Source organism: Drosophila eugracilis, unplaced genomic scaffold (assembly GCF_018153835.1).
Source record: "Drosophila eugracilis isolate 14026-0451.02 unplaced genomic scaffold, ASM1815383v1 contig_440, whole genome shotgun sequence".
NCBI classification, from domain to species: Eukaryota; Metazoa; Arthropoda; class Insecta; order Diptera; family Drosophilidae; genus Drosophila; species Drosophila eugracilis.
Genome location: NW_024573306.1, coordinates 1,706,952 through 1,726,119, shown reverse-complemented (window position 1 = coordinate 1,726,119; position 19,168 = coordinate 1,706,952). Strand labels below are relative to the sequence as shown.

At 42.1% G+C, this 19,168-nt stretch overlaps 1 protein-coding gene across 1 annotated transcript in view; it reads right to left on the bottom strand.

The window, feature by feature from the left end:
- The window catches only part of LOC108117097 (putative transcription factor capicua), a 46,000-nt gene that overhangs the window by 5,740 nt on the left and 21,092 nt on the right, over window positions 1-19,168 (bottom strand). The window contains 10 exon segments of the mRNA XM_017229306.2: window positions 580-667; window positions 669-880; window positions 956-1,172; window positions 1,234-2,531; window positions 2,710-3,486; window positions 5,875-5,999; window positions 6,526-6,738; window positions 6,887-7,575; window positions 7,656-7,796; window positions 7,870-9,077. Coding sequence (XP_017084795.2) covers window positions 580-667; window positions 669-880; window positions 956-1,172; window positions 1,234-2,531; window positions 2,710-3,486; window positions 5,875-5,999; window positions 6,526-6,738; window positions 6,887-7,575; window positions 7,656-7,796; window positions 7,870-8,937 — 4,828 coding nt within the window. The 5' untranslated portion in view covers window positions 8,938-9,077.

Sequence of the window (19,168 nt, the reverse complement as noted above, 5' to 3'; positions counted from 1 at the left end):
TCATCCAAGTTTGGATTCTCCTTTTCATTATTTTCTCCCAACTTGGCCCCCTTAGTATTATCTGCCCCTTGTGCCTCTTCTTAAACGATCAATTGATTGAGTTTTGTATGGGTGAGGTGATGGAAATAATCAATAGTGAGGTGTGTTTTAATTGTGTGTGAGATAAGGAGAAAGTGAAAGAAACAGAGAGAGAGAGAGAGATGTTATGTTATGCAGAAAGCTTTCATGGGAAACTCTTTGCGGATGAGCTTGCGAATGTCAAATGAATAGTTGGAATTGGGCGTGAGGCGATCGATGCAAGTGCTGGGGAGGTTCCAATTTAGTTTTTCTCCAATTTGGTTGTTCAAGGACATAAATTTTAAGTAAAAAACGATACGAAAATAAAACCATAGTAGAAATAATGCCGTTCTAGCTTACAACTAAAAAAAGTTAAAATTAATAAATACAAAACAATATATACAAAATACGATAATAAATAATAAAATAGTACATTTTGTAAAAATTCTTTTACAGGATGTTGGAGACTCAATCTTATCTTCTCAAATCCATTAATCTTTTTCCAAGGCTCATTTGACTCACCTCTCAAATCCGTTGGACTGCGATGGGGATGGTGCATGGGGTAGTGGAACTGCTTCTGACTCAAAGCCGTTGCTGTTGGCACATTAAAGGTGAAAGATGGCACCGACGCTACCGCTGTTGGGTGGCGGAGCACTAGCTACTCCTACTCCGGCAGCAGAACCTGAACCACCGTTCAGTTTGTACGGCGATGGCGGCTCTTGTTTGATGTCTTCCTGCTTGATATGTGGCTGCAGGTTGGCAGCGTCCTCCGGCTTGCTACCGCTGCTCTTGGGGCTAATGGGCATCGACTTAAAGGCGCCGCCTGTGGAACAATATTTTAGGGAATCCTTTGATTAGCATGGAATGTCATGATGTATATAAGCGGGGGTTTGCTCGCCTGTGGGTTGGAATGGTGTTACACCGATTGGATTCTTGGGACTAGTGTACTGCGTGTATATAGACATCTGGGTGTATGGCAGCATATTGCTCTCCAGCACGGGATGGGCCTTGATAGCCTTCGGTTTCAGTGTGATCTCACGTTCTCCTCCGCTGAGCGGCGGTACGTTCATGGCCTGGCCATTGGCACTGGATGCACTGTGCTCCTCCGACGAACGCTACAAATGTTATAAAAAGATATGTTAAATTCAGTTGCTAAGTAAAAAGTCATTGACTTACCTGATTCACCTCTGGCTGCTGTTTGCGATAGTCAAAGGGTGCGTCGTCCATGTCCGAGTCATTTACCCGCTCACGGCAGTGCAGGTCTAGCTTCTTGACGGGCTGTTGTGGCGGCTCATCCTCCACAACTAGCATTTGCTCGTCCTCGTCGGATGGCAGTTCGTTCTTCATCAGCTTGCCATTGCCGCTGGTCTTCATAGAAATGGTAGTTGGGGCCTCATCACAAGTGCTATTATAATTGTCGATCGTCAGCGGTATAATGTCGCCCTGCAGATCCGAGGATAAGCCCTGCCCACCACAGCTGCCACTGCCTCCTGGCGTTGAAGGGCACATGTCGTGTTCCTGGGAATCGGAGCCATCCACAGAAACAAGGCGCTGCTTGGCGTCACCCGTCCCGGCTGCACCGCCAGACTTTCCACCTGGTGTGGCTGTAGAAGTGGACGACTTGCGGCGATCCTTTGAGCACCATTTCCATTCTGGATGCAGCTTGAAATGCGCATCCTTCACGGAACTGGCCAGCTCATGGTATTGTGATTTCTGTTCTGGCTTCAGAGCATACCACCACTCGCCTAGGATCTTGCTAACTGTACGGTTGTCCTGATTCGGATGATTCTTGTGTACCATTTTGCGGTGCTTCTTTGAAAAGATCATGAAAGCGTTCATTGGTCTACGGATCTTCTTGTTCGCCGGCTGCCCAGCTGTGGCTCCTGCCGCACCAGACGTTTGTTGCTGCTGCTGCTGTTGTTGTTGTTGTTGTTGCAGAGCGCTCAAAGATTGACTCCTCCGCTTGGCAGCTGAAGTGGTTGGTGCACCAGCTGCACCATCGCTTGCATCATGGCACTCCTCCAGCTTGCGTATGTTGCTGTTATGGGTGGGCACTCGCGTGGCCGCCGTTTGTTTTTTGCTATTGGTGCTGATCCCGGGCGTCGTAGACTCAAATACATCATCGTCCAACTGATCGTCCGGCTCCTCCTGCTGCTGTTGCTGTTGTCTGTGGCTGGCAACCGCGGCCGCTGCTGCTGCCGCCGCCTTGGCATCGTTCATAGAGCAATTGAGTGGTTTTCCCGGCGAGCACAGAGGAGCGGGCACAATCAAATGATTGTTGTTGTGATTAAGCGGCATCTGCGGCGGCGATTGTTGTTGTTGTTGCTGTTGTTGCAGTTGCTGTTGCTGCTGTTGCAACATTACCATGTTGTAGCTGCTGGCCGATGTGGTCAAGGTCGGAGTGGCCGGAGCTGGCGGTGCCTTGCTCATCGGTGTCATATGCGGCAGCAACTTGAACCAGGGTGCATTGTAGCCTGTAAATAGAGGAAGAAGAGTGTAATGAATGGGATTAATAGTAAGTACTGGACAATATAGTGGTACCACTAATGTTGTGCTTTAGTTTAACATATAAATTTATGTTGCTTCAAGTATACGCTATATCTTAATATGACCGATCTAAATGATCAGAAAGTTTTACTTCGCTTAACTTACCATTTTTTTGCAACATCTTTTCCTGGCCCAAGGACGCCACTGTTGCTGATGTTGGAGTGGGCGTGTTGGGCGGATGAAATGAAACCGTTGTGGGCGGCAGGGGCACCTGCGTCAGCTGGGTGGCGTCTACAATCACAGGATGAAAAGTTTGACCGCCGGAGACCACGACATGAGGATGTTGTTGTTGTTGTTGTTGCTGCTGATGTTGCTGTTGACTGCTGGAAATGCGTATAACGCTGGTGGCATGACCCACGCTGTTGTTGTTGTTATTGCTGGTGGGTGGTGCTGATGGTGCTGGCAAACTGGCAGGTGGCGGCGGAGGTGGTTGGTGGTGCTGATGCTGCTGCTGCAGTTGGTGGTGCTGCGGCGGTGGGGCATGCATCACGAGCGAAACGGGCGTAGTTTGCGGCGGCAGTGGTTGAGTTCCAACAGATGATGTTGCTGCCGTAGCTGCAACATGAGTATTGTTGCTGTTGTTGTTGTTGCTGCTGCTGCTCGCCTCCCAGCCATTGTTATTGTTATTGCTGTTGCTGGCATTGTAGAGCACCGGACTGGGTGTTGTTTTCCACTTGGAGTCGAGCGGTACGACCACAGGTTGCTGCTGTTGTTGTTGCTGTTGCTGCTGCGACTGGTTGGCGATGGGCGTGAAAAAGTTCTGCCTGTGACTGGCGGACACATTAACCGGCGAATGGGCAATGGCATTTAGAGGAGAGGCTCCAGCATGGTTCACAGGTGAGGTGTACGAGGGCGTGGCAGATCGAGAGCTGCTCAGCGATACTGGAATAAAATATAGAAAACATATAACACGTTAAACTCTGTTTTTGTTAAATGTATAATCCTTTTTCTGTTCATTTTCGATCTAATTTTTTTTTGGCATTACATAAGCACTGTAGATAGAGTTTGGCCCCCAGCTCAAAGTCCTGGAACGCATTCATGACGTCCTTTCGCCGCTCCTCTGGAGCATTTCCACGAAAATCTGTGCACTTCGCCAGTGGCTGCTTTAAATACACTTTTCTGCCGTCGTGTAGTGTGTGTTGTCACATTCGCTTTGTCCGCTGCATTCGCATCGCTTTGCTTTTTCAACGTTCTTCACTTATATATTTTCTTGTGCTCTTGACAGTTCCCACTTTTCAGCATAAATGCGGCAATCGCCGATTCTTCAGCGATGTTCTTTCCAAGGGCAGCGGCAGCGACGTCAGCAGCATAAATCGAGCGCCGTTCTCTCTCTTGTACTCTCTTCTAAGCTCTCTTTCTCTCTTTCTTGCGCTCGCCATGTTTGTTTACCTGCCGTGTAGATGAGTTTCGTTTGAACATGTATGGGTGTGTGCGTGCCTGGCCGCTCTCAAGTGCATTTTTTGTTTAGGTAAAAACGAATCAAAGGCACAGGGCAAATAACAAGAAAAAGAGCTGAATAAAAGAAAAGAATCTGTTGCGCTTCGCACGCAGCCTCTGTCGACGTCGACGGCGCTGCCCTCGCTTTGTTTCGTCTCAAGTGGCTCTGCTGCAGCGATCGCGACTTCGTATACCTTTTGCAGGTGCTTAGGAATGCGTATTCACAGAGCCGGGGATAAGGGGGATTGAAAATGTGGGAAGGGTCTGAAGAAGTCCCAAAAAAAATCTGTCTCAGAACTTTAGCCATTTTATGGATACTACGAAAACTTAAAGCATTATTTTAATAGTTTAAGCTTTAAAGGGATCCTAAAAATATTTACTCGCTTCGAGATGTTTATAAAACCAAGACGGACATAAAATTTCTTTCAATTAATACAAAACCCCTTTTACAAAATCCTGCGTACGCCACTGTCTAAGCATCTCCCTTCGTCGCTGCTGCTGCGCAGTCGCAGCGTCTGGCGTGTAAATCAAGCTGCGGTCACACTCTCAAGTGGCCAGCGGGTGGGAGTGGGAGAAAGGGAGGGTTGATCTCTCGCTCTAGCCTGCGGACAATGGAACCCTTGATTCGTTTTCGGGATCGAAATTGGAATCGGACACAACCTTTGCGCCGCAGCAGCGACACCTTTCATGAAAAGCGGCGGACAGGCGGACGGACAAGCGACCTTTGTTGAGGTGTGTGAAAAATGGACAGGGGTCGATGAGGTAGAGGGAAAAAGAAAGAACTACGGCGCTGCCACAATAAAACTTTATGATATGCATTTTATGGTGAATTGGAAATGCATCGAACCAGAAAACAAGAGATGAAGAAAGGTCTCGGTTGTCACGACTGGACCAAGTGCGCTAACCTTTTTTAGAAATTGGGTAGGGCATCTACCTAAACGATCTAAAATTAACAACTGTTCAGAAGTCTGCGTCATCCATATTTATATTCCTTAGAATGCCAATGAAAGCATTAAACAAATTTACATAAAAAAATAAAGGATACATATTAATTAGGAACAGAAAACTCTGAAATCGACTAATAATCTGATAAAGTTGTACAAAATTATAGATAAAAAGCTAAAAAACCTTTTGTTTTTCTTAAACCTCTAAAGGTTCTTTTTTAGCTTATTTTAATGCCTGGCATTTATTTAATATTGATTGTAATTTCAGGTAGTTTCAAGACACAAGCCTAAAGAATAAAAATATTTATTTTCAATCATAAAATCTTTATGCATCGCTCAAGAAAAACCTCTTTATTGGACCGAATTTAATGTTTTAAAGGAGCTTAACAAGCCTTTTATTTTAGACCTGCTTTTTATGGTCTCTTAACGAACACTTTTTCCAGTGCCCAAGAAATTTGGTTCTGCCCTGAATGAAAGACCTTCGTGTCTTCTGCATTCCAAAGGAATACTTTAATGTGGGGGACCTCTGTAAAAGGGGTTTGGAGAAAAGAGGTTTACTGCACTGCGTAGGGTGCACAAAAGTTCTCCTGCCCTCAAAAGCAAAATCAAAGAAATTTTTCCAGAAGCGCCGTGAAGAATATCTTTTGGCCTTGTCTCACTAATTGCGTGAACCGTGATAGATTAACGGTTAAGCCGGCGCTGGCACAACGTTGGAAAGGGACGGCAGGAGGTAGTGAAAAGGCCAGCCTTGAAATGATTGCTGTAAACTATGAATAAATTGTTTGAGCCCAAGTTCCAAAACGGAATCTTAAATTCTTTTATGATGCCCTCTGTCGGATCGTAAAGAGTCAAGAGGTGTGAGTGGTGGTGCTACAACGTTAAGACTTACCCAGCATGACGGCCGCATCGGTCTCCTCCTGATCGTAGCGACCTTTTACCCGATAGTTGGGCGACGTCTCCGAGTCGCGTGAGGTGTCCTCATCGATCTGCGTCTTGCTGCTCGATCGGCTGTCACTAATAAATGAGATACAAGGTGAATTCACAGGTTAATTGAAAATGTATCCAATGCATAAGAAAAACATAACATTATCATTACATTTAAAACCCAAAATAAATTATATATGTATGTAGCTAAATGTGATCAATTTTTTGTATTTTAAGGGCCTTCTTACCCGTCTGAAAACGATAACCAAAACTAGATAAACATTTTTTTATAATTACGATGAAAGTTTTTTTAGAAAACCTATTTATAATATGTTAAAATAATAATACACTGTACGGTTTCATAAATTTCATTTAAATAAAGATGTTAAGTCCAACCTTAACAAATAAATAAACAAATATCGAATTTGTTCTTATTAATTGGCATTAAATTAATTTTTTTTCATTTATGTTTCTTAAATAACATGACGTTTTTTATAAAAGTTCCAACAATTTATATAAATCAAATCTAGCCTTTTAAACTTTTACTTTTAAAAGGACTATTAAAAAGATTACATAAATTGATTTTATAGCAGGAAAGCCGGAGATATAAACATACCTAAGCAAACGACCCGGACCCGTGGACGAGGGCAGGGCGCTGTTGTTGCCCTTTTGGTTGAGGTGCCGCGAGCAGTAGCCGCGCCGCTGAGATTCCTTGGTGCAGAGCATGCACAGGCGACGCCACTGCTTCCCGTTGTACTTCTTACGCACGCCGGACTCCGACTCCACGATGTCTCCCTTCTTGAAGCGGTGCGGCGTGGTGGCTTGAGATCTGTGGATGGCACTAGCATTAGCAAGCGGTAAAGGATATGGGAAAGTTATATATAAAAGTAACAAAAATTATCTTATATACACCCAATGGTTAAATAGTTTGCAACAAAAAATTTTATATTTTCCTAGTAGTAGGTAGTTCTTCTCACCTTGGTGTTGCTGGATGAGATCGTGGTGTGAGCCTCTGGTCGAGAAGACTGGACGTGCTGCCGCGGCTTTGCATGCTGCTGCGCTTGCTGCAGGCGCTCATCTTCTCCGTGTCCAGATCGCCGGCCGCTGGCGAGTATCCAATGCCGACCCTTTTCAGTTCGTCGTCCGAGTCATAGTCGTCGTAGACCCGCGATGACTGCTGCTGTTGCTGCATCTTGAGGTGCTGCCCATTGCTGCCCTGAGAGATCACGATGTCCGGCAGGCCGTTAGTCTGCTGGGGATGCGACTGTGCCGCCTGGGCCACTTGCTCCGCTCCGTGGGAAGGACCAGCGAATGAGGGTCGCGTCTGGAACGGCGAGGTGGCCGTCGTCCTATAATACTCTTCTTGTTTCACCAGATGCTGCTGTGATTGCTGGTGGGTGGGCGTTGGTGGAGCGGTGGGCAACTTGCCATCGTATCGGGTGGCCACAAACGTCAATGGCGTTCCGGTGGCCGCCTTGGGGTAAACGATATTGCCACTGGGCACAGCCATAGCTTCGCCAGCTCCTGATCCTCCAGCCGACACCTTTCGCTTACCACTGGGCGCGGGGACACTTGCTCCACCCGAAGGTGTCAGTTCGTTGAGCTCATCCCACCACGGGGGCTGCAAGAGCCGCAGATCGGCGCGACGCACTACCTTGGTGGCAGCCTGTAAAAATTTATAATATAATTTAAAATCAGAGATAAAAATTTGAGATTCAATAAGTCATATGAGCTCATTGGACTCACCATCTCATCGCCAATAAGTTGCACGCTATATTGCTTCGTGGCCTGGTTGATATCCGTAATGATGCCCTCCACGTAGACGAAACTGCCGGAGCCTCGACCTTCCACCCGCTGGCGCACACACACGCGGGCATCCAGAGTAATCTAATCGAAAAAGAAAAAAACTCCATTACAATATTTGACGTCCCAAAAAGAAAATTTCGTTCTGTGTACTTACATCCGCCATTGGCGGGCTAGCATCGAGTATCACATGGTTGCGGCCCTGGTGCAACACGTCCGGATATAAAAGCAATCCCAAATCGGTGGAATCGAATTCCACGAGTATTGAGTCGGGTGACGCCTCCTGCACTTGGCGTATAATCCCTGGGGCATAGTGATTGTGGATTTTGGCTAGGACACGCGTGTTGTTCCACTCGCTGAGATCGAGCAGGGATTGCTGCTGCTGCTGCTGGTGTTGTTCCTGTACATGTTGCTGATTGTTTGAATTAAAGCTAAAACGTTGTTGCTGTTGCTGCTGCTGTTGGTACAAGACGGCGGTTGTGGGCGTTTGTGTGCGTTGCTGATGATTGATTGTGGCTGCGTGACTATTGTTGCCGCTGGCAACATGTTGCTTGTAAGTACTACCGCTGGCATGTTGCAGCGGGGATGCAATGATAATACGTTGCTGTTGCTGCTGTTTGATATCGCTGCTATTGTTGCTATTGCTACTGTTGTTGCTGGCGCCTGCACCGCAACTCACGATCATGCGATTTAGCTGATTGCCGTTGGCCAGGTTATCGCTGTTGCCATTAGTATCGGCGGGTTTCTGCTGCTTTTGCAGACTCAGTTGTTGTTGTTGCTGCTGCTGTTGGGGATGCTGCTCCGTTTTGTCCAGCTCGGCTGGATCGAACTTTCGCTTCTTGGGATGTTGCCGCGGCTGAGGTGGTTGCTGTTGCTGAGGTGTGCTGGTTACTGCTGTTGCTGTTGTTGTCTGAAGGTGCGGCTGGAACAGCACATGTTGCTGATGTTGCTGCTGTTGTTGCTGTTGCTGCTGCTGCTGATGATGATTTTGCTGCGTTGCTGTTGACTCGGCGGCTGCTGTTGTTGTTGCTGTTGGTATACCGGCGATTGTTGCTCCCGTTGCTGGTATCACCATTTTGTTAGCTGCAACAACAAAGACTTGTTGCTGCTGCTGCTGCTGTTGCTGCTGTTTGTTTGTTATGACATAAGTCTCGGCTGCGGCAATCGCGGATGCTGCTGCTGCTCCATGTGTTGCTGTTGCAGTTGCATTGGCAGCGCTGAGCATCTTAGTTGTGGCGGCAGCAACATGTGTATAGCTTGTTGTGGGGGAACGAGGAGTTGGTGTGGTTGGGTTGGTTTGTTTTTCCTTCGTCTGGCTTTGCTAGTGTTGCTACTGCAACGTCGGTGACATCAGCAGCATCCTTCCTGCAATCGAAGCGAAAGGCGAGAAAATTTGTTAATTAAGTTGACAACAGAAAACCATTAAAATCAACGACGCCGTTGTCGATGTCATTTCATAATTAGTGTAATCCGCATCCGGACAACCCTGACATCCTGCCACGATCCGCAGGACTCGCAGAAACTCCGGCGCCCGACGTCAGGCCATAAAATTCAATCTCGCCCAACTATGGCTCGTTTCTGTCTGTGTGGGAATTTGCAACAACGACGACAACGGAAACATTTTAATTTGCACAGACGTCCAGTGGTCTGGGTACTGCTTGTGGGCGGTGGGCGTGGCCGTAGTCGGCATAAAAAAAGGGTAAAAATGAAATATAAATGACACTTGAAACATTTTATGCCAAAGCCACACAGACAAACGGACGTACAGTTGCACAAAAAGTCAAAATCATCCAGCAACCACAAATATACACACATACAAATCGTAGACGCAATCTGCATCAGCCTCGACTTTCAAAAGGTGAATGTAAAGGGTTAAGTCCTTAAAGGCTTACACATACTAACATAGCAACGAGTATTTCCGAATAAACTTAATCATCTCATTACGATTGACGATGACGAAATTGCGTTTCATTCAGTAACTTGCAGCTCAAACGGGCTATAGGCATTTATTATGCATTTCAGAAGACCATCTTAATGGGCCAAAAGTTCTTACATATTTTTAAGGAAAATATTTCAACTTGAGAAGTTTTGAGTTATAAAATGGAACTTGAATGTAGGATATAAAAAAACTATTTATTTATAACGTTTTATAAGTTATTACTTTCCTAGTCACGGAGTTAGTAAAATACAAATTAATTGAGTCTATCGACGTCAAAAATTCTATAACTTAACGCCCCTACCCGATAGTAAAATTCTCCGACCCAAACCAACATATTTCCCCATTTATTTTCATCCATTTTCGCCCTCAATTCATCAGACGACGAGGCTCACAAAAAGTGTTGCATACTTGTGGGCATGATACGTATACGACCGTTAGCCAGAGTTGCCACATCACGCTGGCAGCTGCTGCGAATACGGCTTATCGCAGGAGCAACTCCTCCATTTCCATTTCCATTCCCATTTTCCATCCACAATCCGCATCCATCTACATCGGTATATATATATATATCGGCCCCCAACTCAGGTCGCTTGTGTGTAGGCGTAATTGCGGGAAATGACTGCCACGCCCATTGTGGGCGAGCTCTTAAACCCATACACACACACAAATGCTCTGCCACACAAACACAGTGAAAACGAAGCTAAATTGAAGCAACGTAGCAACCAGGAATGAATAAAAAAATGAGAAAAAACCTGCAGCCTTGGCCATATTGTTGTTGCAGTTAGTTGTTGCTGCTGCGCGGGACAAGTGCAATGATTGCTTTATTTTCCTCCCTCGACCATATTTTCTTTTTCCTGCTCGTTTTTCACAACTTTGCTTTTCATTACTGCGGCCAGGGCTTTCGCGCTTTCGGTTGCTAGGCTGCCACTAGCGACTTGCAATTGTTAGGAAAAATCCACAAGGGCGGCGTTGCAGAGGCGAGAAGAAGACGCTGAAAGGTGGCAGACACGGTGTCTGGTACAGTTGTTAGGGCAATCGCGGAAAATGTCAAGAAGTACAGTGAAAAATTGATATATTAAATAAGGAAATTAGGCCAGAAAATATAGTTTTTTTTAATTGTGGGCGAAATCACATGGTAAGTCCTATGTTTTCTCACTTTAAGATCGATGTTGTCTTTGCCGAAAATTGGATTTACAGGATCGAATTCAAAGTATATTTTTGGTGATCTCACTTATCAAAAAAAGAACTACATTTTAAGTAGATTTTGAAACTATTTAATGCTCTCAGCCCTTATCTTTTCTCTTGTGACTTATGTATTTATATACTCATACATTTCTCCCAGTGCAATTGACGGCTTTTCGCAGAAGAAGAAGAAAATGTTCTGTCAGAATGGCAGTAAGCTGAATATGATGCCTTCCCAGATGATGGCTCAGCTTAAGGATCAAGCTAAAAACTCGACTTGTGGCGTCAGCAAGTTGAGTTTGCGATTAGTTGGACACATGAACACACCACTGCTCCTAACCCTCCTTTTACATCTCCTCCTAGCCATGCATCTCTCACACACATTCACATCCGCACAACACAGTGGCAAGCTTATGCACATATTTATAAAGCTTTTATGTAAATAACTGCATATCTTCTATATTTGTTCATGCGTTGCAGCATAGGGCGTGTGTGGGAGTGTTCTGTGAGTCTGAACGTGTATGTGTATGCTCAGTCACAGAAAACGACATTAAAAAGTAAAGGAAAAAGGGGGCAAATGAGGGTGAAATGGGTGGAAGGTTGCTACCGATGCGTGCCTAAGTAAATCTAGCCATATCCACCTCTCTCAACTTAACTTGCATGACTGGGAATCCGGATCTTGTGTGCGATTCACAGCTTTGGACAGATAGTGAAATATGCTATGTGACTGAAATTAACTGAACATGGTTATCTCAAGATCGCTAATTAGTGCATTCCCAACTTTTTATTTATTATGGTTTAATGGTAATCCGATAGTATTATTGTGGAAAACGGAATTGTATTTATGATATGCTTAATACTTACATAAGTAACAGTTTGATCTTTAGAACCAATAAAAGCTGCTTAGTGATGCTTACAATATTTCCCCTTTATAAACTAAAAACGATTATTATCCTTCATTGATGATTATCTTTTCTGTGGATGTAAATCTGTTAAATTGCCAAACAATGGGATTTACATACTTGCAATTTAACTAGAAAAACAAAAAACCTTGCAATGCAATGTGATCATTATTACAGTTATCTGTTTATTGTAGTCACCATTGCCAAAATTTCAGGAATTTTTTGTTTGCATGTGTTTTAGGGAAACGTGTATTTGTTAATTTGTGTTTGTGTGAAGGTTTGAGTGTGGGTTTGGTGTGAGCGTGAGTGCGAGTGTGTCTGTTTCAATTGCCATCATTTCCATCTGCATTGTCTTTATTGTTGCCATTGTTGCTTTTTATGATGTGGTTCAGCAACTGCATTTGGCATGCATGTCAATTTCTTGTGCTCTCATTGCACTTGGTTTTTGCTGTTATTGTTTTAGTTAGTTATTGTTGGCTGCTGTTGTTAATTGGCATATTCAGTTTTATGATGCAAATACACACAAACACTAATACTAATGCCAACGCGATCGATCTCAATGCAGTCGTGCTAAATTGAATGCAAAACATGCGTGCGAACGAGACGTCTGTGATGTGTGTGAGATAGTATAGTGCATTTGTTACACACAGAAAAATAAGTAAAACCTCAAAAATGTTCACACGAATATTATAATTAAACGCACTGATAAAAATGTGTTTGAGACAGAATACACGTTCCTATTTAACTTTTTATCGTCCAAAAATATAAGAAAAGAAACTACGGAATATAAAAAGTAATGATTTTCCAATTCAATTACTATTCTCATTGCACATTCATATTTATTTCTGTGTAAATTTGTTATGGACATGGAAGAATGTAATTAGATGAGAGTTCCTTGAACCCTAACGGTCATTTGTTTTGGCGCCAAATCGAAAACGAAACGAAACGAAAAGTGTAGAACACACGAGCAAAGAAGAGAGCAAGCCGAAAAGTCCATGCAGAAAGTTAATCTCGCACTAACTCCCTCTCTTTTCCTCATCCACTCACTGTGCTACTCCCCCCTCTTTCGTTCTCGCTCGCTCCCTCCCCCACTCATTGCACTTAGCAACGGTACAAACGCATCGACAGAGCTGCCAACGTCGCTGCCCGGCTGCTGCAATGTCAGTAACCCCACTCGAGCGAAAGAGCGAGATGGATTGTGAGAAAGAAAGAGAGAGGTAATGGGGGAGTGCAGTTAGCGTTGTGAGTTTGTTTGCTGTGATTTTTCTATGCATATTTTTTCTGCCATTTTTACGTTGTATTTTATGCTGTTGCCAACTCGTCAACAATCCTTCGCCCATTCTCCAAATCAACCGAAACCAAAGCAAAAAAAAAAAAAAATCAAAAGTACGCTCTTAGTCATTCAAAGCAGGCAACAACAAAATAATGCAGCAGCATCAAGTGAGAGTGAGTTGTGCGCAGGAAACAGCTCCTTTCCCTTCCGCTGCCCTTCTCCTAACCCACCACCTACTCTCTTCTCCTTCTGCTTCCCTTTTTCTCTCCAGGAAAAATCAGAGAACGAGGAACGCCGAATGCCGCTCATTTGCGTAGAGTAAATGCAAGCAACTCGTGCATTCGTCTCCCCTTTTCACAATCTGCCTCCCACATCACGTACACACACACGAGCTTGCGTACACACACATGGGCACGAATGAATGCAATGCGCTGCAGCAGTAGCAACGACAACAAGAACTACGACAGTAGGAGCTAGGAGGATTTTACATTGGCGCGTGTTACAGTGATAAACACCACTGGTCGCAAAAATATTCAAGACTCAAATACTTCCATCGAATATTTTTTTTACTTACGTGCAACCTTTAAAACATAATAGTTTTATAAATCTAAATAAATTAAATTATCTAAATATATAATATTCTAAAGTTCAACCTAGTAATGCTCGTAAGTATTCAGAGAAACAAGACTTAATAGTTAAATAAAATATATGTAGATCATTAAATATTCGGATTAAGAGAGCCACTGCAAAATGGATAAGTTCAACATTTTCCATTGACTTTTAGAAATAAGTCATAATAATTTAATAAGTCATTCTTAATTTAGTAATATTTATCCTACTTTTTTGTCCTCGCCTGTGACTTCTACACGCAGTGTGTTTGCTGGTGTGTCTTTACAGCCTTTACTCATTTTTAGCTTTTCGCTTTTGCATGGCGTAAATTATTTGTATGCGCTGTGCTTGAGCTTATGCGGTTGTCGTTGTTGTTGTTGCTGGCTCTGTTGTTGCAATTGCACTATGAGAAAAATAAGAATGCAGTGGAAAAGAATGAAAAAGGCTGATGCGGGATGTTGCCAGCCTGATGCTGGATGTTGAATGCTGACGAAGGGGAACCATATAGTCGTATTCCTTGTTGCTGTTGTAGAGTTGTAAAGGCGACGTGCTACAGATGAACTAGTATGTGTGCATGAGTTGGGGACACGAAGGGCCCAATACCGATTCCTACACCAACACCATTGTCATTGCGGCCTGCCCCTGGCAACACGAAGCGCGCGAAAATGTTGAAGCACAAGAAAAACGGCAGAAGAGGCAGAAAACTTTTTGTTTTCCCCTTTTTTTTGTTTGCCTTCTTCTCTTGTCTCACTGTTTTGCGGAGTAAAATCGAAATGTGGAGCAGCGAGGGCGACGAATACTGATTGCAGTGGCCAAACGATAAGATGACGGAGCAAATAATGCAAAAAGACGAAAAAGACAAGAAGCAGACAGTGTAGCTTCAACAAGTCGATAAATAAATTTATTTTTAAAAGTTTCAATTGTAGATCGAACGTATTTGATTAATAATAGATATGGACGACACTTAAGGAAGCTCCACTGTAAGTCCAAAGAGAGGCCTACAATGGTATGAGTTCATCTCCGACATCTTTTCGCCACACAATTCTCAATTCTCAAGCTCATGCAAAAATAAAAATAAAATAAAAAATAAACTAAGAAAATACAACTTTAACGGTATCCAGCAGACTAGTTTACATCTTCTTGATTACAACAAATGCAAAAGCAGAAAAGAGAACAAACAAAATGAAAAACTGCATTTTAGCGCCTTCTACAACCCACTGCATTTTCCCCTGCACATTTTCAGCTTCTCGACTCTTAATTGGCTTAAATGCATTTCGATTAATTTGCCAATGTTGCAAAAAGTTTTGTGCTGCCTAGGGCCACAGACTAATTAAAATTGTTGCTGTGTCTAGAGCCAGGCGAAGTCAGCCCAAGAATTTTTCCTGGCCATCATCGCCATCAACATTGCGGCTGCTCAATGTTGTTTGGTCGTTCTGTCGCCTGGTGTTTCCAGCTAATTGCAGTTAAGAAACAATTTAGTACTTAAAATACATTGCACTTCAAATTAAGGCTTGTTTGTGAGAGCCTGTGTGTGTGTAGTTGAAGCGAAAGATCAGTGAACTTATCATTTTATGTGAAGTATATTTGCACTTAAGCGAGTGAGTACCCTGTGAGTGGCCTACTAGCTGATATGTTTCCTATATATTTCAAAGTTTTTAAATTTAATGATAAGAATTCTTATCGTATACTTAAATTTGACAATGTCATGGATCATTTAATATTATTATTCAATTTTCTGTAATTTATATACATACATATATCCTTCTCCTAACTGTAAACAATTACTCTAGCCCATAACCTATTCCATTTCTAAATATTTTTAAAGCAAACAAATGTCACCTTCAATTACCCAAAAAGAAAACTGCAGTTCTGAATAAAAAAGCAATAGAGTTGGGAAATTCGATGCCCCGTTGCAAAATGTATCAAAATGTTGCTTGCCATCGCATTGGCTGACAAACAATGACAACCATTGATGATCATGATCATCGTGATCATGATTAAATTTGACGGCGATGCAGAATGGCGATTCAGTAACAAAAATAACAACAGGAGCAAAAGGCTGTTGGAAAAGTATGGCGCATAAAATTTGCATTAAATCATTTTGGTTTTTTCTTTTTATTTTTTTTTTCTTCTTGTCTGTCTCCTCTTTGGCATCCCTTCGTTCCAGCTCCCTTCCACCATCTTATCCTCATCCCCACCCCTTTTCCACAACTCAAACGTCAAACGGTAGCCAAAGAGCCAACAAAGTGGAATGTGTTGCAAATTTCAATGCAATATGCCGCCGATGCTGAAGAGGGATGTACACCGAGAAAAATCTCTGCCATAATATTTGAATTGCCGCATAAGGGAAAATTCTTTTATACTAATTTCGCATCTTTATAACCCATAATGGAAAAACATTAATCTTTGAATTTAAGAAAGTTCTTAGAATTTTGTTATCCAATTTGTATATGGAATTTTTTTCACTATAATGATGAGATAAGTAGAGCTAAGAACTTTGGAGAGGGGGTGGTGAGGCGCATGAGCAAAGAGTTAAGCTGAAAAAAAGTATGAAAATAAACAAAAAAAAATGTGTTCAAAGAATAAACAGGCAAAGCTCTGTACTTTATGCCCCGCTACTGTATAAGGATGGATTGCGGATGGGAACAAAAATACAAAATATAAAAAAGTAGGAAAAAACTGTAGAAAAAACCTACGGGCGTCGGCATCTCCCTCGTCCGTGTCAATAGCTCTCGGTTGCCCACAAAGAAATTGGAACTGTGCCTAAGTTTAGCCCCTTGCCACAAACCGATTTTGTTTTCCAACTTTTTTGTTTATTTGTGTTTGTTTGCCTGCGCCAGTGGGTTAAAAACAAAATTTTATTTGGCTTAGAAACGGCAACATTTTTGGCGTGCATAAACAGAAATGTTGCTGGCCACATTGTTGCCTTTAGCTTTACCGACTTTGATGAGTCTGGGATCATTGGGGAATTCATTGGAAATATTAGCCCAAGAACTTATGAAATTATACTTTGAGATACTCGTCCATAAATATCTATAAAAAGACAATAAATCAGCGGAAAAAGCTTTAAAAGTGGTCGATGTATGATTTATGCGGGGTTTGATTTAAATTTCAATAAACAAAGGTTGTGAAACTGCAAGGTTTATTTCTCTAAATGATCAATATGGCAGGAAGATAACTTTGTTTTTACAATTGATTCCTTCTTGTGATTTTTGATGATACGCTATTAATCTTTATACAAATATCAAATAAAATCTGTCAAGATCTTAAGATTAGATCGTAATCGTTTAAGAAACACCTTCGATAAGCTTTTCATGCTGTTACAATATCATTTCTCAAGACACCCAACTTAATGACTTGATTGCAAATTGAATTTAAAATTCAAATTAGGTCGAAACCATAATGCGACCGAGAAACACACAGCACATGAGAACGTTCCCATGTATCCCGTGGAAGCTCGGAAAACCTTTGATAATTGCCATAATTCGATATCGATGTCTATCAAAAATGTGCTTAACAATTCTTGTTTTCCACAGTCTCACGCCTCTGATTGTTGAAATACTTTTGTCGACGTCTCGTGTCATTCAAACAAGATGGCAACTCTGTTCTCAATTTTTCGTTCATTTGAGCGTTGCAATTTTTCTGTTCTTATGCAATTTTCACTATCAAATATTTATGAAAGCAGAAAAAAGTGCGAATACATTGAAAAGCTGCATAAAAAATGCCAATATACATATAAAATTAAATGTGTGTGTGTGAGTGTGATAGTGTGTTGGTTGTTTGTTCTATGAAAAATGCATTTGATTGAGCTCTAAATGCAAATTGTGCTGCTGTTTGAGTGCCTCGGAGTATTGTGATTTCATTGTTATAAATGCGTGAGATTGCAAATATATTTGGGATATATGCATTTATATACATTTATTTGAGTTTTGCTTTTTTGTACAGCCAGTTTCATGACCATAAGCTAGGAAAAATGTCCTTTTTGATGTCAATTTAATTCATTAAACAGAGTTCAAATGAGGTCATCTAACTATAGAGAAATGCTGTTATCAAGCTGTACTATAATTGTAATTAAAACATGTCTATGACTAAATAGAATTTAATTTGTTGGTTGGAAACATTTTAACAATCATTCAAACTAAAATAGGAATGTAAAATTCCCTCCTTTTTTGTGATTCATCAAGTACTATTTGAAGATAGATACGCTTGGAATGCTAAAATTTATCAACGCAAAACAACCAACTCATAGAATAGATAAGGCATCTAACTTAGAGAAAATGTTATGATTATAAATAACTCTAAGCTCTACATTTTATAATTGGATTGCACATGTTTTCCCTTTTCCAAATGGCAAAAATTCGCTTACAATCAATAAAGTAAAAATGGGAAAATCAATAAAAGACATTTTGGACCAAAGTCGTGAAAAACAAGGTAACGCACACGTCCCCGTTCAACTTTATTATCAACTTGGGCCAACTAACAACGCTAATGAGGCTAAAGCAAAACTTTGTCTCGATAACTGTGTTCCGCGGGGCACAGAAGGATAAAGTAAGCTTAGTAAAGTGATAAAAGTTAGTTGGTTAAACTGTTAGGAAACCAACTTTGCCATTGAGTGGAAAAATTGGTCTAGCTTATTGGCTGCAGATTGGAACTAATAGATTTTAATCTTAAAAATCCATAAGCTGATAAAAAACATTTTATTAAATTTAAAGATTTTAAAAATAATTTTTTGACGTTATAGCTCTTTTCAGTCTATCATAATTAACCCATTTCCTTTTGACTTTCTAGTTGATTTAAATTAATATTTTCCCCCTTGTTTTTTTTTAATATAAATCCAGTGACAACCCTTCGTTACTAACCCTTTTCTAAATAGCAAGTGCATAGAGAGAGAGGAAGCTTTCCCCTACAAATGTATATCAAAAACCATAAAAGCAAAGAAACTCAGCATAGGGGAGAAAAGTCTTTAGAATTCAGCTTTCTTTGCTTAAGTAAAGCCGAAGCAGAAGGCGGGAAATGCAAGGAAAAATGATTAGGGGACCAACGGCTTGGCTTTCAGAGCAAACTATTATGGCCAAAAGTGTCAAAGGCAGGCCAGGACTTCATCCTCATCAGCTTTATTGGATAGGGGAGGAATGAACTGTGAACAACACTTTTGTAGTCGTCGTTTCTTAACATAACACGGGTGCCTCTCAAATTGATTTACTCAAACCGAAGCCCAACACACTGGTACTAAAAAAAAATACAAAAAATAAACGAACGAGGGGAAAAATCAAGCTGGGAAAAGGAAAATTCATTTGCCTACTGGCTGAGGATGGAAACGCTTCCCAGTTTGGAACGTGCGCTGGCATGGCGATGAGCATGGGCAATCTCAAGGATAAGGATGTGCCCATCTCGCCCGCCCACAGAGTGGGAGAGTTTTATGTGCGTCAGCTGCTGGCTAAGTGGCTTTCCCCTGTATTTTCCCCGATTTCCCTGCAACCTTTCGGCATCGTCCATTCTCTTTGCGCTTTGTGCCTCTCACCTTTCGACCCTTGGGTAAATATATCTGAAG